The sequence below is a fragment of the Natrix helvetica genome, assembly GCF_964273705.1.
Source record: "Natrix helvetica genome assembly, chromosome: 1".
NCBI lineage: Eukaryota > Metazoa > Chordata > Lepidosauria > Squamata > Natricidae > Natrix > Natrix helvetica.
Window position 1 is genome coordinate 307968014 of NC_138548.1, and position 17061 is coordinate 307985074.

Sequence of the window (17061 nt, forward strand, 5' to 3'; positions counted from 1 at the left end):
AATATATTCTTATATTCATGGGCCAGATTCTGGTTTTACAAGGAGCAGTTCCAGTTAACTTGCAGAGATCTTCTTTATGAACCATCCCGATCAGTTCTGTCCTTTGGCTCTATTTAGATGGTTGTTTCCCAAGTAGACTGTAACTTTAGGAACTGTACATGTTGATGTCAAATCTTTGGTTGCTAAAATCATGTCCATATTAAAAGTTAATATTCAATACTTTGTAAGAAGAAAATGTAACTATACAATATAATGGCCTGAATGCCTGTGCTATTATTTCATGTATTGGTTATTCATCTTAATTTGGGATTTTTGTCTAAGGAGGGAGAAATAGAAAAAAATCATTGCTTTTATTAGGTATAAGACATGAGACTGAAACTCATCAATCAATTTAATTTCTTGAATATTTCCCCCCTCAGATATTGCAAACAAAGTCCTTCTGGCTTTATTCACCTGCGAAATGTTAATAAAAATGTACAGTCTTGGCCTGCAGTCTTACTTTGTGTCCCTTTTTAATCGTTTTGACTGCTTTGTGGTCTGTGGCGGCATTGTTGAAACCATCCTGGTAGAGCTGCAAATTATGTCCCCTCTCGGAATTTCAGTGTTCCGCTGTGTCCGTCTCCTCCGTATTTTTAAAGTCACCAGGTAAGAGAAACTTTTATTCTTACTTTTCTTGGTGCTGAGTTTTACTGACCCTTGTATGACCCGCTGCTCTTTTGTAATATTTCATCATGCACTGTTCTTTTACGGTTTTTTTTTCTGTTAACACACACATTTTAATTTGTAGGCACTGGACATCCCTGAGCAACTTGGTAGCATCCTTGTTAAACTCAATGAAGTCCATTGCTTCACTGTTGCTTCTGCTTTTCCTCTTCATCATAATCTTCTCATTGCTTGGAATGCAGCTGTTTGGAGGCAAATTTAATTTTGATGAAACTCAAACAAAACGGAGCACCTTCGATAATTTCCCACAAGCCCTTTTAACTGTATTCCAGGTAACTTTATTCACCCACTATAAAACATTTTTTTTAAATCTGTGAACAACAACACTGTCTAAGTAATCCTGTCTCCTAAAATAAAAATAAAAGTCACTTATCACAACGATAGTTCCTTCTGTTTATGTTAAATAGCATTTTGCTCATTAAAAGTCAATCTTTGGTAATTTTTGCATCATTTTGTACCATTTGTTCATATCACGTATTCAATCTCTCTATGCAGCATAGCTTTTATGTTAACATCATTAATATTAAGTTGTCTTTGTTCATCCAAATACAGCTAACAAAACAGTTATTAATTGCAAAATTCTTCCATAATGGTTAATTGCTTTTTACAATTGTTTATATTGTGCACATTTTACCAATCTGTACCTTGGTAAGTTACACCTATTTATGATCCAGATCTTGAGCATAAACATTCTTTTTTTTTTCATACGAAGCAAGGTTGCTTAATTTCTTTGCTTTCAGTAAAATCTAGACCTGTCCATTTTTGCCTACAATGTTCCACAAGCCTAAGTCCACTCACTTCTTGTTTTCTCCCCTAAATTCATATATGTACATTAGTATCTTTATTGGCATCCTGTTTTGTATTATAGATAAGGAACGGGACATGGTTTGAGGAGTTTCAGACCTTATTTGATTCCAAAGTTCATTAGATGACTTCAGGCCAGTAATTCTTAGCCTGTTGTGGTCCATCACCGGCCAGCAGAGCTGGAAGCAGATTCGGACAGTGAGGAGGTTGGAAAGGAACATGGCCAGTCTTGGAGTCTGGGGAAGGCTCTGATGAGGGCTTTGTGTCGGAGGCAGAGAGCGGGCCAGAGCCGTATGCCACTAATCAGCTGCCTTCAGAGTCAGACATCAGTGAGGAAGACAAACAGCTGGAGCTTGTTCCCAGTGTGTGCATGCACAGAGTTGCCAGATGAAGGGAACAGCTAAAGAATAGGGGTCAATTTGGGAGGAAGGCCACAGGTGGACAATAAATGGCCCCTCCCATAGGAAATAAAAGAGGGGCAAAAGGGGAGTGGAGTTTGCAGGAGACAATTAGTTTGCTTAATTGGTTCGTGACTCTCCAAGACTCCTTGCCAAGTTTTGCAGATATCGGCCAGCTCTCCAAGCCAGATACGGTCTGTGACTGTAATTCCTCCCTTGAAAGACTTTGATGGATGTGAATGAGCAGAATTCACAGTAAATTAATAAAAGGGTTTTTTGTCGGGGCAAGAAGTTGCTTCATGCTTCATGCTCTTGGGAAGCCTAGAACATAGCCGAACCTACTTCAAAGGATTAACACTACATAGATAAAATCAGTGGAAACCCCCATGCTTATTACTTCAGCTTCCACAGACAAAACAAACCATAACAGGAAAAAATGTTATGAATTATTGGAGAAAACAAGTAAAAATTATCATACTGAATCTTAACTGAACATTTGAAAACAATATTTTGTTAATTTTCCTAACCAATCTCGAAGGACCAATGCTTTAGAATCATGAGCTCTTTTTGTAGCCTTCTTATTACAATAAAAATATTGTACAAAGTTTCCTAATACACTCAGTTTAATCAGCACATTCACAGTTTTATTTAATGGACTAATTTATGGTGGTGATGGGTGCACTGTTGGGAGATCTGAAAAAACAAGTTAGGAATGGAAGATCTTCCTAGATGGTTGTTATGAATTGAAAACAATTTGATAGCACATAACCAAATTTAATGTGCCATTATTTTAATCCAATTTAAAAATTAGCTTTCTTGCCAAGGGCAATTGCTTTGGGACATAATGATAACCGAGACGCTTACATTTCAGCTCTTCACAATGAAAGGATTAGAAACTTCATCATTATATTTAGCCAGATGTATAATGGTTAGTCTTGTTAGTCTGTTAGTCACTGGAGCAAGATAACTTCAAACTTTAATTTAATTAGATGACTTACTTAAAGAAACCATACTTTAGTTTAAATCAGCCACAATTCAGGATTCAACTTGACTTTTGCAAATCAGTGCTGCACTATGAAAAGTCTTTAAAGGAATGACCAACATTTGAAATGGTCACAGAAACCTAAGGGTAACCAATGCACAGACTTCAAAATGGGTACTATTCTATGCAGGACTGCAGCATAGCCTCATCAGCAATCCTGCTTCAGCATTTATATTAGTTTTCAGTTTCCAGGTCGTCTCCAAAAGCAGATCCGTGCAGAGCACATTACATTAATCTAATCAGATGGTGATGAGGGTGTAAATGTTGCCAAAGCATCCTGGTCAAGGTTATATCACAATTGGCATACCAACCAGAACTATTCAAAGTCTCCCTTTTATAAGTCTGCTTTCTTTCATGCAACACACATAGCATTCCCGCCATCATTTTTACCCCCAGTAACTCTATGGGGAGGGTACACTGCGACTGGGACTGACCCAAAAGGATCTTGTAAGCTTTATAGTAGGTAATGTAGTTGCACATAGATTTTCATGGTCCTCATTCACTTAATCCTTCACACTATGTCTCTTAGCCCAGGTTGGCTTTGAGTGATCTTGAGTGATCTTACACAAAGACAATGCTAAAATATTTCAAGATTTCAAAATCTCACAAATAACTTTTTTAAAAAACGAGGAAAGGTAATTTTGGAATTTTTTCTTGAGGTTCTGGCTGTAGCCAGGTCCTGTGGAATATCCTGGCTTAATAGCTTTAGTGTTATGGAACAATTATTAGTAAAATAAACCCAACTTCCAGACTTGCTGTAAAAACTGCTGAGATAATTTATGCAGGGAGTTTTAAAGGCTTAAGATTTGTTACGTTGGTTTTCTATTTTAGGTTGGATTTATTTTGGATCAATTTCTATAATTATCTACTTTGCTATTTCAAAATGTAGATTAGGAATTATATGAATTGAAGCTTTCCATGTCTGAAGGGCAGCAGACCTGGAAAAGACTGCATTAAATAAATGTCAGAAATGTTAGGTTGATGTGTCCCATTTGTACAAGCAAGTGAATATATATATACGTTTCCTTCCAACATCATCATGGTATGTTTTGCAATGTTTAATTAAAAATAACACCCAATCAATCTATAAGCAAATAGGACCAAATCCCAGTCTGGATATCGACTGGGTCTAATAATTTTGTAATATTTCATTGTGGTTTTTGAGATAATCACAAGTCCACAAAGAATAAGAAGTCAAAATTAAAGACCAATGGTGGAAAATTAAAATGGTCACATGAGAGTTTGCAATACATAGCAAAAATATATATGTAAGAATATTTAGCAATCCTGGGATTACACTGTCTAACTCCAATTTAACATTTATTTCTCCCCATAAACTCAATGGGATGTTCATCTGCTGCTATCAATATTAATATGAGATAAACCATTTGAAATATTTATTGTTAACAAAGTTATTTTTTCTTGGAGTATTCTAGGGTATTTAATGGTATTCAAACAAAAGTATGCCTTAGTTTGCAGAAGAGTGAAATAATGCATTCAGAAATAAAGGGTGTCATCAATCTTATAAAATCATTTAAATGCAATTATATAATAGTTTTGCTGATTTGTTTTCCTCTGATGCGAAAAAAGCTATTAATGTTTTTTAAATGATATGTACTAATTCAGTAATTAATTTTTTAGATTCTAACAGGTGAAGACTGGAATGCTGTTATGTATGATGGCATTATGGCATATGGAGGCCCATCTTCATCGGGAATGGTAGTCTGTATTTATTTCATCATCCTCTTCATCTGTGGTAACTGTATCCTTTCATTTTAAAAACTGCATCCATCCTTCCAAATAATGGAAGGGACATTGAAAGGGCCTGCCTGCCTGCCTGCCTGCCTGCCTGCCTGCCTGCCTGCCTGCCTGCCTGCCTGCCTGCCTATATAAATATTGCTGTTTTGGCTATATAGTGGCCATAACTTAGGCTTAAGTAAGTGCAATATGTTATTGAGAGAGAAGGGGAGAAACTTAAAACTCTCCCTCATTGGCCAGTGGACAGAAAGGAAAGGAACCCTTATATTCACATTTTTCTTAATGGAGGAAAAGTCACTCACCACCACCTGAGATCATCACATATGCTTTGGATTTTGAGCTTATCAGAATTGAGATAAAAATCACTGTTTTTTCCCTTTTGTTCCTAAAGTATTGGATGTTACCCACAGTGTTGCTTTGCACACAGTAATGGTACTCATTTCAGTGGCATGCGACTGAGAGGAAGTGGAAATCAATAGTTCCACCTATACTGGGCTAGCAACAATAGAGGAATAAGTTGTTGATTGTTTCCCTGTAAATCACTCAGTTATTAGAGCGGTTGTTCTCCTTTATTCTTCTGCCAGTGCAGTTTATATTCTATTCTAGGTAAAGCCATGTTCTAGTATTTTTGCAACTAGTTCACTGAGCCATATGTTGGCAAGCAATCAGATAGATAAGCCTCTGCAGTAAATTACTATCATTTGTTCAAGAAATTAATAAATATACAACTTAAAATAATTTTAACAGCAGTAATACGAATTAAAACAAATGTAAAAGTTTCAAAACAAATCTATGAAGGTAGAGTAAATAGATTAACAGTACAGGAAATGCAAGAAACTGATATTTGGATGGAGTTGATGACGACATTCAAAGTAGAAGATGAAAAGGTTAAAGAACAAAAGGCACTGTAATTTGGGTATTTTGTGAATTTGGGGGGCTGTTTCCAAGTCAGGGAAGAAAAGCTACTGGGGGGAAATGAGTGCATCAGAACAACAAATTGTCATGAAAATCAACAACTGTTTTATGAATTTTATAGAGTTTTATATTCATACTTCTATTTTAAAAATAAATAAAAATAAAATGGAAATGTCCTTTTATTCTGCCAGGAACTTCCAAGTCAAATTGTAAAATAGCTGTCACAATTGGATAGTTACTGTTGAATAACCATCTAACAGGAGAACTTGCGTTGGTTGCTTAGTATCCTTAAAATGATTTCAATTAGATATCCTGTTAAATGTCTTTTTGGCTATTGCGGTTGATAACCTGGCAGATGCTGAAAGTCTGAACACAGCTCAGAAAGAAGAAGCTGAAGAAAAGGAGAGAAAAAAGAGTGCCAGGTACAAAGAAAATCACACAAGATACGCCCATTTTTATAGACACGCTTCATTTTCTCTTTTCATTCTTTTGAAAGGGAAAATTTGGGTAAATATAAGTAGGGTAGAAAACTGGTGCAAAGTACACTGTATATCCAAGGAATTTATTATTATGTCTTGCTCCATTCTTTGAAAGAATTTCTAACAAAATTCATCCGTATGTGCAAATCTTCAGGTATGAAGGGTTGTAAAAACCGAGGCACAAACTACAAATAATGTTGCTGCAATTATGGGTTCAGAGATTGTCTCATCTGTCCCTGCATCCATTTACCCATTCATTGGAAAGAAGAATAGAATTTTAAGAACAGAAAGAGGGAGCTGCTGAGCAATTTAAAATCAGGGTGGGCACAGTCTGTTATGTAATTTGAATTTAGGGCTACCTGGATCACCATGCTTTCCCATCAAGAGTATTTAGAGCCAGTTTGGGCTAAGTCAGGGGTGTCCAAACTTGGGAACTTTAAGACTTGTGGACTTCAACTCCCAGAATTCCCCAGCCAGGGAGTTGAAGTCCACAAGTCTTAAAGTTCCCAAGTTTGGACACCCCTGGGCTAAGTGGTTAAAGCACCAGGCTAGAAAGTGGGAGTTCTAGTCCTGTCTTAGCCATGAAAGCTGGTTGGTAACCTTGGGCCACCCACTCACTCTCAGCCCAACTTATCTCACAGGGTTGCTCTGGGAAAATAGGAGGAAGAAGAAATATTAAATATGAGAGGTCCTTGGTACGCTTTAAGCTTGGCTGCTTGCTTTCAGGCATTTCATTACCCAAACTAGATAACAACATCAGTGCTAGAGGTGCTAGCACTGATAATATTAACTAATACCTAAAGCAACCAAGCTCAGGAAACATCAAGGGGAACCCCCCACCCCCCCCTTTTCAATCCTGAGCTACAACTATTCTCCTTTATCAGTATTAGATATGTTTGAGTGGTTGGGTGTCCTAGAGGTGGAGCTCTCGCCTCACAATCAGGAGGCTGTGAGTTCAATCTTAGGTAGAGGCAGATATTTCTCTCTCTGGACACGATGAGACTATATCTGCTGAATATAACTCCGTATTGGCAACAGGAAGTGTGTCCGGCCAGTAATCATCAAATCTATTCAGTTGCCCAGACTCCACCTTGCAAGGGATTATGGGCTCATTAAAAGATGATGATTAATATTAGATACGTTTGCCACCCTGAGTTGTTTATAAAAATAATGAAGGTGGGATATAAATAAAGGAGAAAATGTAATCTTCTATGCATGACAATAAGGTCTGCATTTGCCTTCACTCTCTATATCTTTTGGTGCACCATATTAATGGTGTGATTGTTATCATGAACTGTATACACATAGTAAAATAGGAAGAGGCATTATTTTATGTACTATAATATTTAAATTATGAGTACATCTCTGAACGTTTTACTGCACGCCCATCTAAGAAATAATAATGGTGAAACTATCCTAAATCATGCAGTATTATTTAACATAATGCAAAATAAAATAAGGCTGTAGATAAAATTTTATTCTGTCTCTATTTTTCTTCTGCTGTAAATATTATTTTTTCAGTTTTATTATAATCATTAATTGACGATGATTCTGGATCTTTTACCATTTTCCCCATGGTTTTGTTTTTATGGTCCTTGTAGAAAAGAGAGTTTGGATGCTAAAAAGGGGGACAAACCAGAGGGTGAATCAAAGAAGGCCAAGGAGACTAAGGTACTTAAGATCTGGATAGCCATTTGTCTGAAACGGCATAGGGTTTCCTGCCTAGACAGGGGGTTGGACTAGAAGACCTCCAAGGCCCCTTCCAACTCTGCTATTGTATTGTATTGTAAGATCTGCTGCTCCTTTATAGGGAAGCTCTTCCTCTCAGGAATACACAGATACCCATCTAATCCTAACAACCTTGTCCTCTGCATTGACTCATGCTTATTGGATCACCTTCAGATAAGTCTAGAGGGTAGAATGGATATTTGTCACAGCTGGCCCTGATTTCTTCTTACTGCATATTTAAATGAAGATCTGATTGCCATTTACATCCTGACTTTATAGCAACAAGGGTCCTTGGTGGTCTCCAAGCTTTATAGTAATGATCTGCCAGATGTTCGCAAGAATATCTTAACAATAATTAAGTGAAAGGGTTTGGTTTGGAAAAAAATTGCCAACTGTTTGAGTTAACGATAGAGATATTAGATTATCTATTTCACATAGTATAGATTCTGCGAGACACTCTGGATTAATATTAATTTCATTCATTTACTTATTCAGGCAGAATTTAAATTTTGATTTGAAAAATTGCAACATTTGGGCATTTCCAAATGAAAGAAACACAGATGCAGAAGTGGCCTGAAATTAGCAAGCTGTACCAGTTTACTCTGCTACTTCCCTCTTTTTGAAATGTTTACTTTTCTGTTACTTGAGGTTACAATCAATGAATATGGAGAAGAACAAGAAGAAGACAAAGATCCGTATCCACCTTGTGATATCCCAGGTACCAGCTCACTTTTACACACTGGCAGAAAGACCTGTTGTGTCAAATGTGCCATAATGCAAAAAACTCCACTTTCCTTAACACAGTTTTTTTAAAAAGATTTCCATCAAATATATAACAGTGCTGACTTATAAGATTGTGCAATTTGAATTGTAAATCTAATGTGTACACCACACCCACATACAAACATATAAATATTATCCCGAGGCTATGCATTTTCACTCTATGAAATGCAAACCGTGTCCATTTGAATGGTGCAATTATTTCCCTCCTCCATTATGGTCCCATGCTATTCTGAAGTTGACTTTTAAAAAAGCCTTTTGGGGGGCTAGAGAAATTTAAAAGGGTCTGAAGATATTCTAGCACTAGTAATCCTTGGTTTACATAATCTTTATAAGCAATCTTCTGCATACCTTTAAATTGGATAAAAAAATATACAGGCACAAATACCACCGAAGGGATTCCTGAAATAATTTCTTCTTCCTCATAGCAGGACCCTTCTTCCTGTTGGATTCAGAAACAAAAGGCCAATGGCTAAAATATATTTCTGGTTTTTTCTAGCCTTAATTATAGAAGAAAAACATAAGGGCTAGAGTTGCAATGGCATCTGCAGAGGATTTACCAATGGTTAGGAGCCATTATATCACCTTTTTACAACTTAATAGTTTTACCAATGAATAGATTTCAAATTGTCATTTAGATCGACAAGATATTTAAATACATTACCATTCCTAAACTCCAAAGAGTGCTGATATTAGCATGTTTCAGTGCCTTCCTAACAGCTATTTTAAGGGCAAATATAAAAGTTCCTGATGAGCTAAGATTGTGCCCTTGTGAAAAAGGAACCCACTGAATCTATTATCTGGCACTTCTATTTCTTAACCCCATGCTTGGTGAAGTTCCCAATCAGTTCTGATTGATTTCAGGTACAGCTGCTCCTGTCAGACCAATATGACTCAATTTCTCCGAATATGGAAAATTCTCTGAAATTGTTTATACATTGTTTTCATGACTTTGATGATATAGGTGGAATTTTTTTTATTTTACTTGAAACAGAAATTGTTCAATTTATTTCTTGACCTGTTGAATCCAGGTCAGTTACTCTAATAAAGAATTAACTAATTTTAAACTCAGAACAAGAAAGGAGCAGGTAGCCGAAAAGCACTGCTGTCAGACAGAAGCTATAGAGAAGCTATAGAGCTAATTTCTCTCTCACACACACACACACACACACAATTTGTGTTACAACCCCTGATATGCCCAAATATGGGAGGGAACTCACTACTCCCCCTTTCTGTCTATCGGCTCACTGCAGGAGACCATCCAGGCAGAAAACCATATTTTTAATGTTGCCTTTTTATATTTGTCTCCCTTTATTTATTTAGCAGCACAAATACCACACGTACGCACACACACACACACACACACATATATACACATACATACATACATACATACATACATACATACATACATACACATATACATACATTTAATATATAGATCTTGCTGGCTATTTTGAACATGGAATTTTCTCAGAATTATGTTTTAATTTACTTTGTAATAAATAAAGTTTCACTATAAAGTAGGTGAAGAGGAAGAAGAGGAAGAGGAAGAAGAGCCGGAAGTACCTGCAGGTCCCCGACCCCGAAGAATATCAGAACTTAATATGAAGGAGAAGATGACACCAATTCCTGAAGGCAGCTCCTTCTTTATTTTCAGCACTACAAACCCGTAAATAACCTTTTGAAGCATATCCCTTGAAACATTTTTTCCCCAAATAAAAAGAGAACGCATAACAACTAAAGTTTCTGCTGATTTATCTAGTACAAGATTGAATATATAATTAAATATTTTTAACATGGAATTTGTTTTCAAATCAGAGTCCTAGCAGGATTGTAAAACATTTGTGTTTAAAATATGCCAAGTGAGAATGCTTTAAATGGAAGTGATGCAAATTGTGCTTTAATATTATCCAACATATAATAGCTTTACAATAGATTACATGCAGTGTTCTATTACATTTATAGTTTTGCTGAATTATCAAGACAGTTAATAAAGTAACCAATTTCCACATTAGTGATATTCAGATGAGCATTTTTTGCATTTGTTTATAATTTAGGAGTAATTAACCTGCCAGTCATAACATAATATTCCATTTTCTTGTCTTGTTCTTTAGGATTCGAGTGGGTTGTCATAGATTAATCAATCACCATATTTTTACCAACCTCATTCTTGTCTTCATCATGCTCAGCAGTGCTTCCCTTGCAGCTGAAGACCCTATTCGCAGTCATTCTTTTCGAAATAATGTAAGAAAAAATAGATTTTACAAACAATCTGTATGTATGATCTTCTTAAATTGTGTCTTTCAAAGCGGACTATGAATATCTCAAAAGATGGCACCAACTAGCTCAGTGGTGTCAAATTCAAGGCCTGGGGGCAGGATCCAGCCTGCAGGGGGCTTAGATCTGGCCCATGGGGCCTCCCTGCAAACAGCGTAGGACTGGCCCAAAGTGCCTCTGCCAATGAAAATGGAGCTTGGGAGGGCTGTGTGCGGCCCTCTTGAGCTCCATTTTTGCTGGCAGATGGTTGCAGGAGGCTATTGCAGCTGAAACGGAGATCAGGAGCCCATTTTTGCTGGCAGAGCACTCGGGCCACCACAGATGCCCCCAACATGAGTGACATTGAGCTGGACACACTCACCCTGGTCCCCCAAGATCAAACGCAACCCTGATGTGGCCCTCAATGAAATCGAGTTTGACACCCCTGGTCTAGCTGAACTTAGTTGATCCTGTGAGTTCTGCAGGGTAGCCCTGGTTATTGTTTTCAAGCAGTTGAAATTTCCAGAAATGTAGGTTTACATTACTTAATTTAATATTCCTTCAGTCTCCCACAGTAATATGGCACAAATATAATCCAATATATAGCCTGTCTATAATTTGTGAATTAGCTATGGCTGCTTGGTGTGTGTGTGTGTTTGTGTATGTGTGTGTGTGTGTGTGTGTGTGTGTGTTTCAAATTACATTTGGATTTACTGACACTCTGTATTTCAAGATTCTGAAGAATGAACCCAACCAAACCAGCAGTTCTGAGACTTTTAGCTTTCTCAAAGAGCTGCTTTATTGAGTACATCATTTCGGCACAGTTGAAAAACAAAGCCAGCTCTGGCAATTTCCAGCACTTTCAGTATAATTAAAGAATAGATAGCTCCCTCCCTCCTTGTCACAGATAACATTGTCCAATTAGGTGTTTTAGCATCTCCTTGATAACCTCTTCCAATCTCTGTCTAGAACCTGTTGGGATGACCCTGTTCCCACAAGATAGTAAGTTGTTGATGTCTGGTCAGACATTCCAAGCTTCCCCACCCCCTCCAAAGTATGTCAAACTGAGAAATGGAGAAAATAGCGGTGACAGGCCCAATCTATTTCGAAGTTGACAGTGTATTGTTTCAATGATTGTTTATACCTAAAGGCAGAGGCAAGAAATTTACATGGATAAAGCTTACTTTTCTATATTTATAGAATAAGCAATTATGAACATTGAAAATACAGTCAACCTTATTAGTTTTTGGACTATTGTATATACTAGGCTAGGAATTTTAAAAATATCATGACAAACTACATCTGCCCCAAAAATAGCATGGATGTGTCTACGTATTCAACGGATTTGAATTCAACTCAAGGGAGGTTTTATTACCTAAGTAGTAACTTAAGATACTTATTTCTCTAGTTTCTTAAAATCATTTAATAATTGTTTGGCAATGTCACTTTTTATACAGTTATCCACTTTTACTTTAAGCATGCCCAGAAATGATAAGATCTGTCCAGTGCAGTGGTGGGTTTCAAAAATTTTTGGAACCTACTCTGTGGGTGTGGCCTCCTTTGTGGGAGTGGCTTGCCAGCCATGTGACCTGGTGGGAGTGGCTTGCCGGCCATGTGACCGGGTGGGAGTGGCTTGCCGGCCATGTGACCGGGTGGGAGTGGCTTGGCAGTCATGTGACCGGATGGGAGTGGCCAAGACAATGTCACTGAATTTTTTGCCCCAATGAATGATCTACAAAAAGAAAATATAAAAAAGGAAATTTATTATTTTGTGCACTTACTACTTAAATAAGATTAAAATAAGTACACAAAACAATAAAAGAGCTACTTACAGAAGGTAAGTAGCTTACTACTTACTACTTGTATTTCAAAGGGAATAAATACATATTTAATTTTACACATGTTAACAGCTGTTGGAATTGTGTTTGCACAACAGTGGAAAAAACAAAGATATGAAAATGAATAAATATTAGAATGTGCAAGAATGAATAAATTGACAATTAAAACCAAGAAGGCTTTGAATACTTTTTCACGTGGAATTTGTTTTATCAATTGCTAACTAACAGAAACAGCAATTAGAAATCTAAAAGTATGAAAGAAAACACCAATTATGAAAGGAAAGGTCATTAAAATGTATAAGGAAATATTATTAGTACTTGATCATTATTAATGTGTAGATAACTGCAGGACATTACATACCCACAAACACAAACTATGACAGTGCCAGGAAAACACACACACACACACAAAAAAAACAATTCCCCCCCAAAAGACTGCAGATGAAACCAGTTTTTTTCCCTAACCCTAAGAACAGGAAAGACAAAGCCACAGGAATAAAAACCATCAAGGCATTGTGGGAAATTATAAAGGACAGTGCCAGGAAGCTCACAGAACCAGCAACCACCTCAGAATTACCTAAACAACCAGGGTGAAACACATTAAATGTGGCAAACCTGGCCTGCCCATAGAAAAGCACCCACTTTGAGATATATAAACCTGGTCTGAACACTTTTAAGCAACATATTGCACCACAAGGAAAACATTTGCAGAAAGGAATAACATTTCTTGTAGTAAATATATTTTATAAACAATTAAAACATAAAAATTCCCAAACAATAATTTAAAAAAGATATTCTATAAATAAAAAAAAATCCTTAAAAACCATTGTTAAGTATTCCACCAGCAATAATTTATACTATAACTATTTTAAGGTATTGTACCAACTGTAACCATTATTCCACCAGCAATAATTTATACTGTAACCATTTCAAACTATTCCACACACAATAATTTAAAATGAAAGCATTAAAAACATTCAATACACAATAAAACAATTTAAAACAATTCTATACACAATACATTTTAAAGTATTGAGTATAGAATATTTTAAAATGGTTTATTTTAATTTATTTTGGATAGAATCTTTTTTAAAATAGTCTGAGACAATTTAAAAAAAGAACCCATACACAATAAATTGAAGTAAACCATTTTAAAATATTCTATACTCAATACTTTTAAGTAAAATTATTTAAAAAAATTATATGCACAATAAATAAAATATTATTTTAAAATACATTAAAAAAATAAAAGAAAAAAAACCAGGTTACTTACCAGCAGGCAGAATCAGCAGCTCTCCGATGCTGCAACAGGCAGCAGACAGGCAGAGAGGCAGGAGGACAGGTAAGACTGTTTAAGACTGCTTAGGGCTTAGCCAGCCAGGCGAGGCTGGAGAGGGGAGGGTGGGGGGCTTTTGGCCTAGCCTCGCAGAGGCTTGCCGCCCACGCCAGCCCGGTGCTTCATCAAGGAAAGGCCCAGGAGCCTTTCCTCGGCGAAGCTAGCTTCCCGGCGGCCGCGCGTTCCACGCGACGCCGGCGCTTCGTCCCGGAAAGGCCCAGCGGCCTTTCCCGGACGAAGCTAGCTTCCCGGCGGGCGCGCGTTCCACGCGACCCCGGCGCTTCGTCCCGGAAAGGCCCAGCGGCCTTTCCCGGGCGAAGCTAGCTTCCCGCCGGCCGCGCGTTCCACGCGACCCCGGCGCTTCGTCCCGGAAAGGCCCAGCGGCCTTTCCCGGGCGAAGCTAGCTTCCCGCCGGCCGCGCGCTTAGTTGCTTACCTGAAGGAAGCAGCAAGCTCCCAGCGAAGAGAAGGGAGTTTTGAAATGGAGGACAACCCGCTTTTAAACGGGTCGCCTCCAGCCCGCTCACTGATTGGCTGAACTCCAGCCAATCAATGAGCGGCTAGCTGTGCTAGCTAGCTTAGTGCGGACGGGCGGGGGAGCGAGCGAGCTCCGTTGGGATGGCAAGGGGGATAAAGTGACAGGACCGGTGCCGGTTCCCGGTTACTTCCGGGTCCGGTTACTTCCGGGTTCGGTCTTCAACCGGTTCGCGCGATCCGGTGCGAACCGGTAGGAACCCACCACTGGTCCAGTGCCATGATTTCAGAAACACTTTCTTTAAAAAAAGTCATAGCAACACTAGAGGTGCATACAAAGTTGAAAAACTCCCATAAGAAGACAGTATTTCTAGAATGTATATATACATATATATCCAAAATTGTAAATTCTAACATGAACACTTATAAATCAATGTCTCACTGTGGCATCTTACGCTTTGCAGATACTTGGTTATTTTGACTATGCCTTCACAGCCATCTTTACTGTGGAAATCCTTTTAAAGGTATTTAAATTGTTCATTGATCCTTGTTAATTCAAACACAACTTTAGCAATGAAGTCTGTTACTTTTAGTTTACCTTCCATATACTTATGCAGATGGGATAGCTTTTATTAACATTTTAATATACTTTTCAAACCTTTGGGTGCAAAAGTTCCTTTTTATCATTACGTCAATTTGGCAGTATATTTTAACCATTTTTTAAAATTAAAATCTGTCAGAAGAAGGAAAACATATCTCTCTGTGATGGAGAGGAGGAGCATGTTATTTTTCATTACTTTTTGTGAAATAGATTTACATAGAGCTAAAAGAGTATATCACTATGTTCTTGCAAAGCACTGTTGTGCTTTTCAAGAACACATATCACTATATTTTTGCAAAATATATCAGTGTTTTTCCATATTTTAAGTACAGAAGTATACAACCTTTTTGCAGCCAAAAGGTACAGTTGGCCTTTGAGGAATATCTCTGCAAAAAAGTGGATAGGACCAAAAGGAAAAAAATAGTTATGATATGATTATTCATGATACATTTTCAGTTTTCTCTTCTATTAAGATTATAACTTATTTTGAAACTATAACTTTTTCTGGGGTGAAATACAAGTTGTGTAACTGTGTTCTAAGAACCCCTTCTATGTATAAACCTAAAACTAAAATGTTTAGCAGGTGCATTATGTAAGCATGAAAGCTGTTGATAGTGAACATCTGGTTGTTTTTGACATGTTGGTATTTAATTTTATTTAGCAATTGAGTGAAGTTTGAAAATGATGTGATGTAGTATTAGATCAAGATTACTAGTTTTAACAGAGAGAGTCCCATTTTCTTTGCATTCTGAATGATATAGAAAGCAACATACATAGATATCTTGTAGATATCTTGTAAAGAACCTATAAATGATTCAAACTGTAGCTATTATGTTTTCAGCTGACCGTGTTTGGAGCCTTCCTTCATAAAGGGTCTTTCTGCAGAAATTATTTTAACTTGCTAGACTTGTTGGTAGTGGGTGTTTCCCTTGTGTCATTTGGCATTCAGTAAGTATTGCTCATTTTGTTTTTTACTGTATTCATTTATGACTTGAATATAAACAGTACTATTTCTCTATCGTACCGTACGGAAATGGTCATATCTTGCGGGCTTAGCATCCTGTATCAACCTTGATGGCTAATAGATTATATTCCTTTTCTCTGTATTTTAAGAAAAAGAAGTCATGAGTATTTTGCAATATCTAGAATTCCATTTCAATAACTTACAAATTATAACAATCTAGATGAGTCCAGATTTTCTGACAAATGTTTTAGCCTACCTTTCTATAATCAAACCTACACCTGCATGTATCCATCACTTTCATTTAGTCCTGTTACATGATCCCCTATTCTTAGTGTCACAAGCAGACAACATTTTTTTCTTTCATATCCTTCATTAATTTATATTCTTTCCCCATTTGATATTTCAAATTACAATATTGTGCTTGGTGTGGGCCTATAGATGGGCCTATAGATACTAGATCCTAATTTCTACCACCCAGGATGGGTTTCATTAAGCCAGACTTTCAGAAATATTTTTAATAAGACAAAGAATATCACAGTATTCCTTCGTAATGGTAAGGATAGAACTGATCAGTAGGGGCAGATTTTGACTGGGATGATACTAGGACGCCCAATTCTCCATTCTAATGCAAATATATTTGTGGTATTTTGAGAGTAAGCATGGGATTAACTAAGCTTTTGTGTATTTTGTATCATCATACCATGTTAACATGTGATGCTTAGGCTGGTTAAACTATTGTTATATAGGTTTTCCATTTTGATCACATTTATTCAATTGTACTGGCTATTGTGGAACTCCTTTGAGAGACAGATAATAGGGATGATTACAACTGTAAAAGAACAGACCAAAAGGAGATCCTCAACTTATAATAGTTTGTTTAGTGATCATTCAAAACACTTATGACTGTTTTTCACACTTGCAACACTGTGGCCACCTGATCAAAATTTAGATTCTTGGCAACTG

The 17061-nt window shown here is 37.1% G+C and overlaps 1 protein-coding gene across 4 annotated transcripts in view; it reads left to right on the forward strand.

Annotated features, from left to right (window-relative positions):
- The window catches only part of CACNA1D (calcium voltage-gated channel subunit alpha1 D), a 253198-nt gene that overhangs the window by 158739 nt on the left and 77398 nt on the right, over positions 1-17061 (forward strand). For all 4 annotated transcript variants that reach the window (XM_081938854.1, XM_081938852.1, XM_081938855.1 and 1 more), the window contains exons 13-22: positions 420-645; positions 788-995; positions 4609-4729; positions 5948-6062; positions 7721-7790; positions 8496-8565; positions 10152-10299; positions 10745-10874; positions 14998-15057; positions 15976-16082. In XM_081938854.1, coding sequence (XP_081794980.1) covers positions 420-645; positions 788-995; positions 4609-4729; positions 5948-6062; positions 7721-7790; positions 8496-8565; positions 10152-10299; positions 10745-10874; positions 14998-15057; positions 15976-16082 — 1255 coding nt within the window. The remainder of the gene's footprint in view (positions 1-419; positions 646-787; positions 996-4608; positions 4730-5947; positions 6063-7720; positions 7791-8495; positions 8566-10151; positions 10300-10744; positions 10875-14997; positions 15058-15975; positions 16083-17061) is intronic.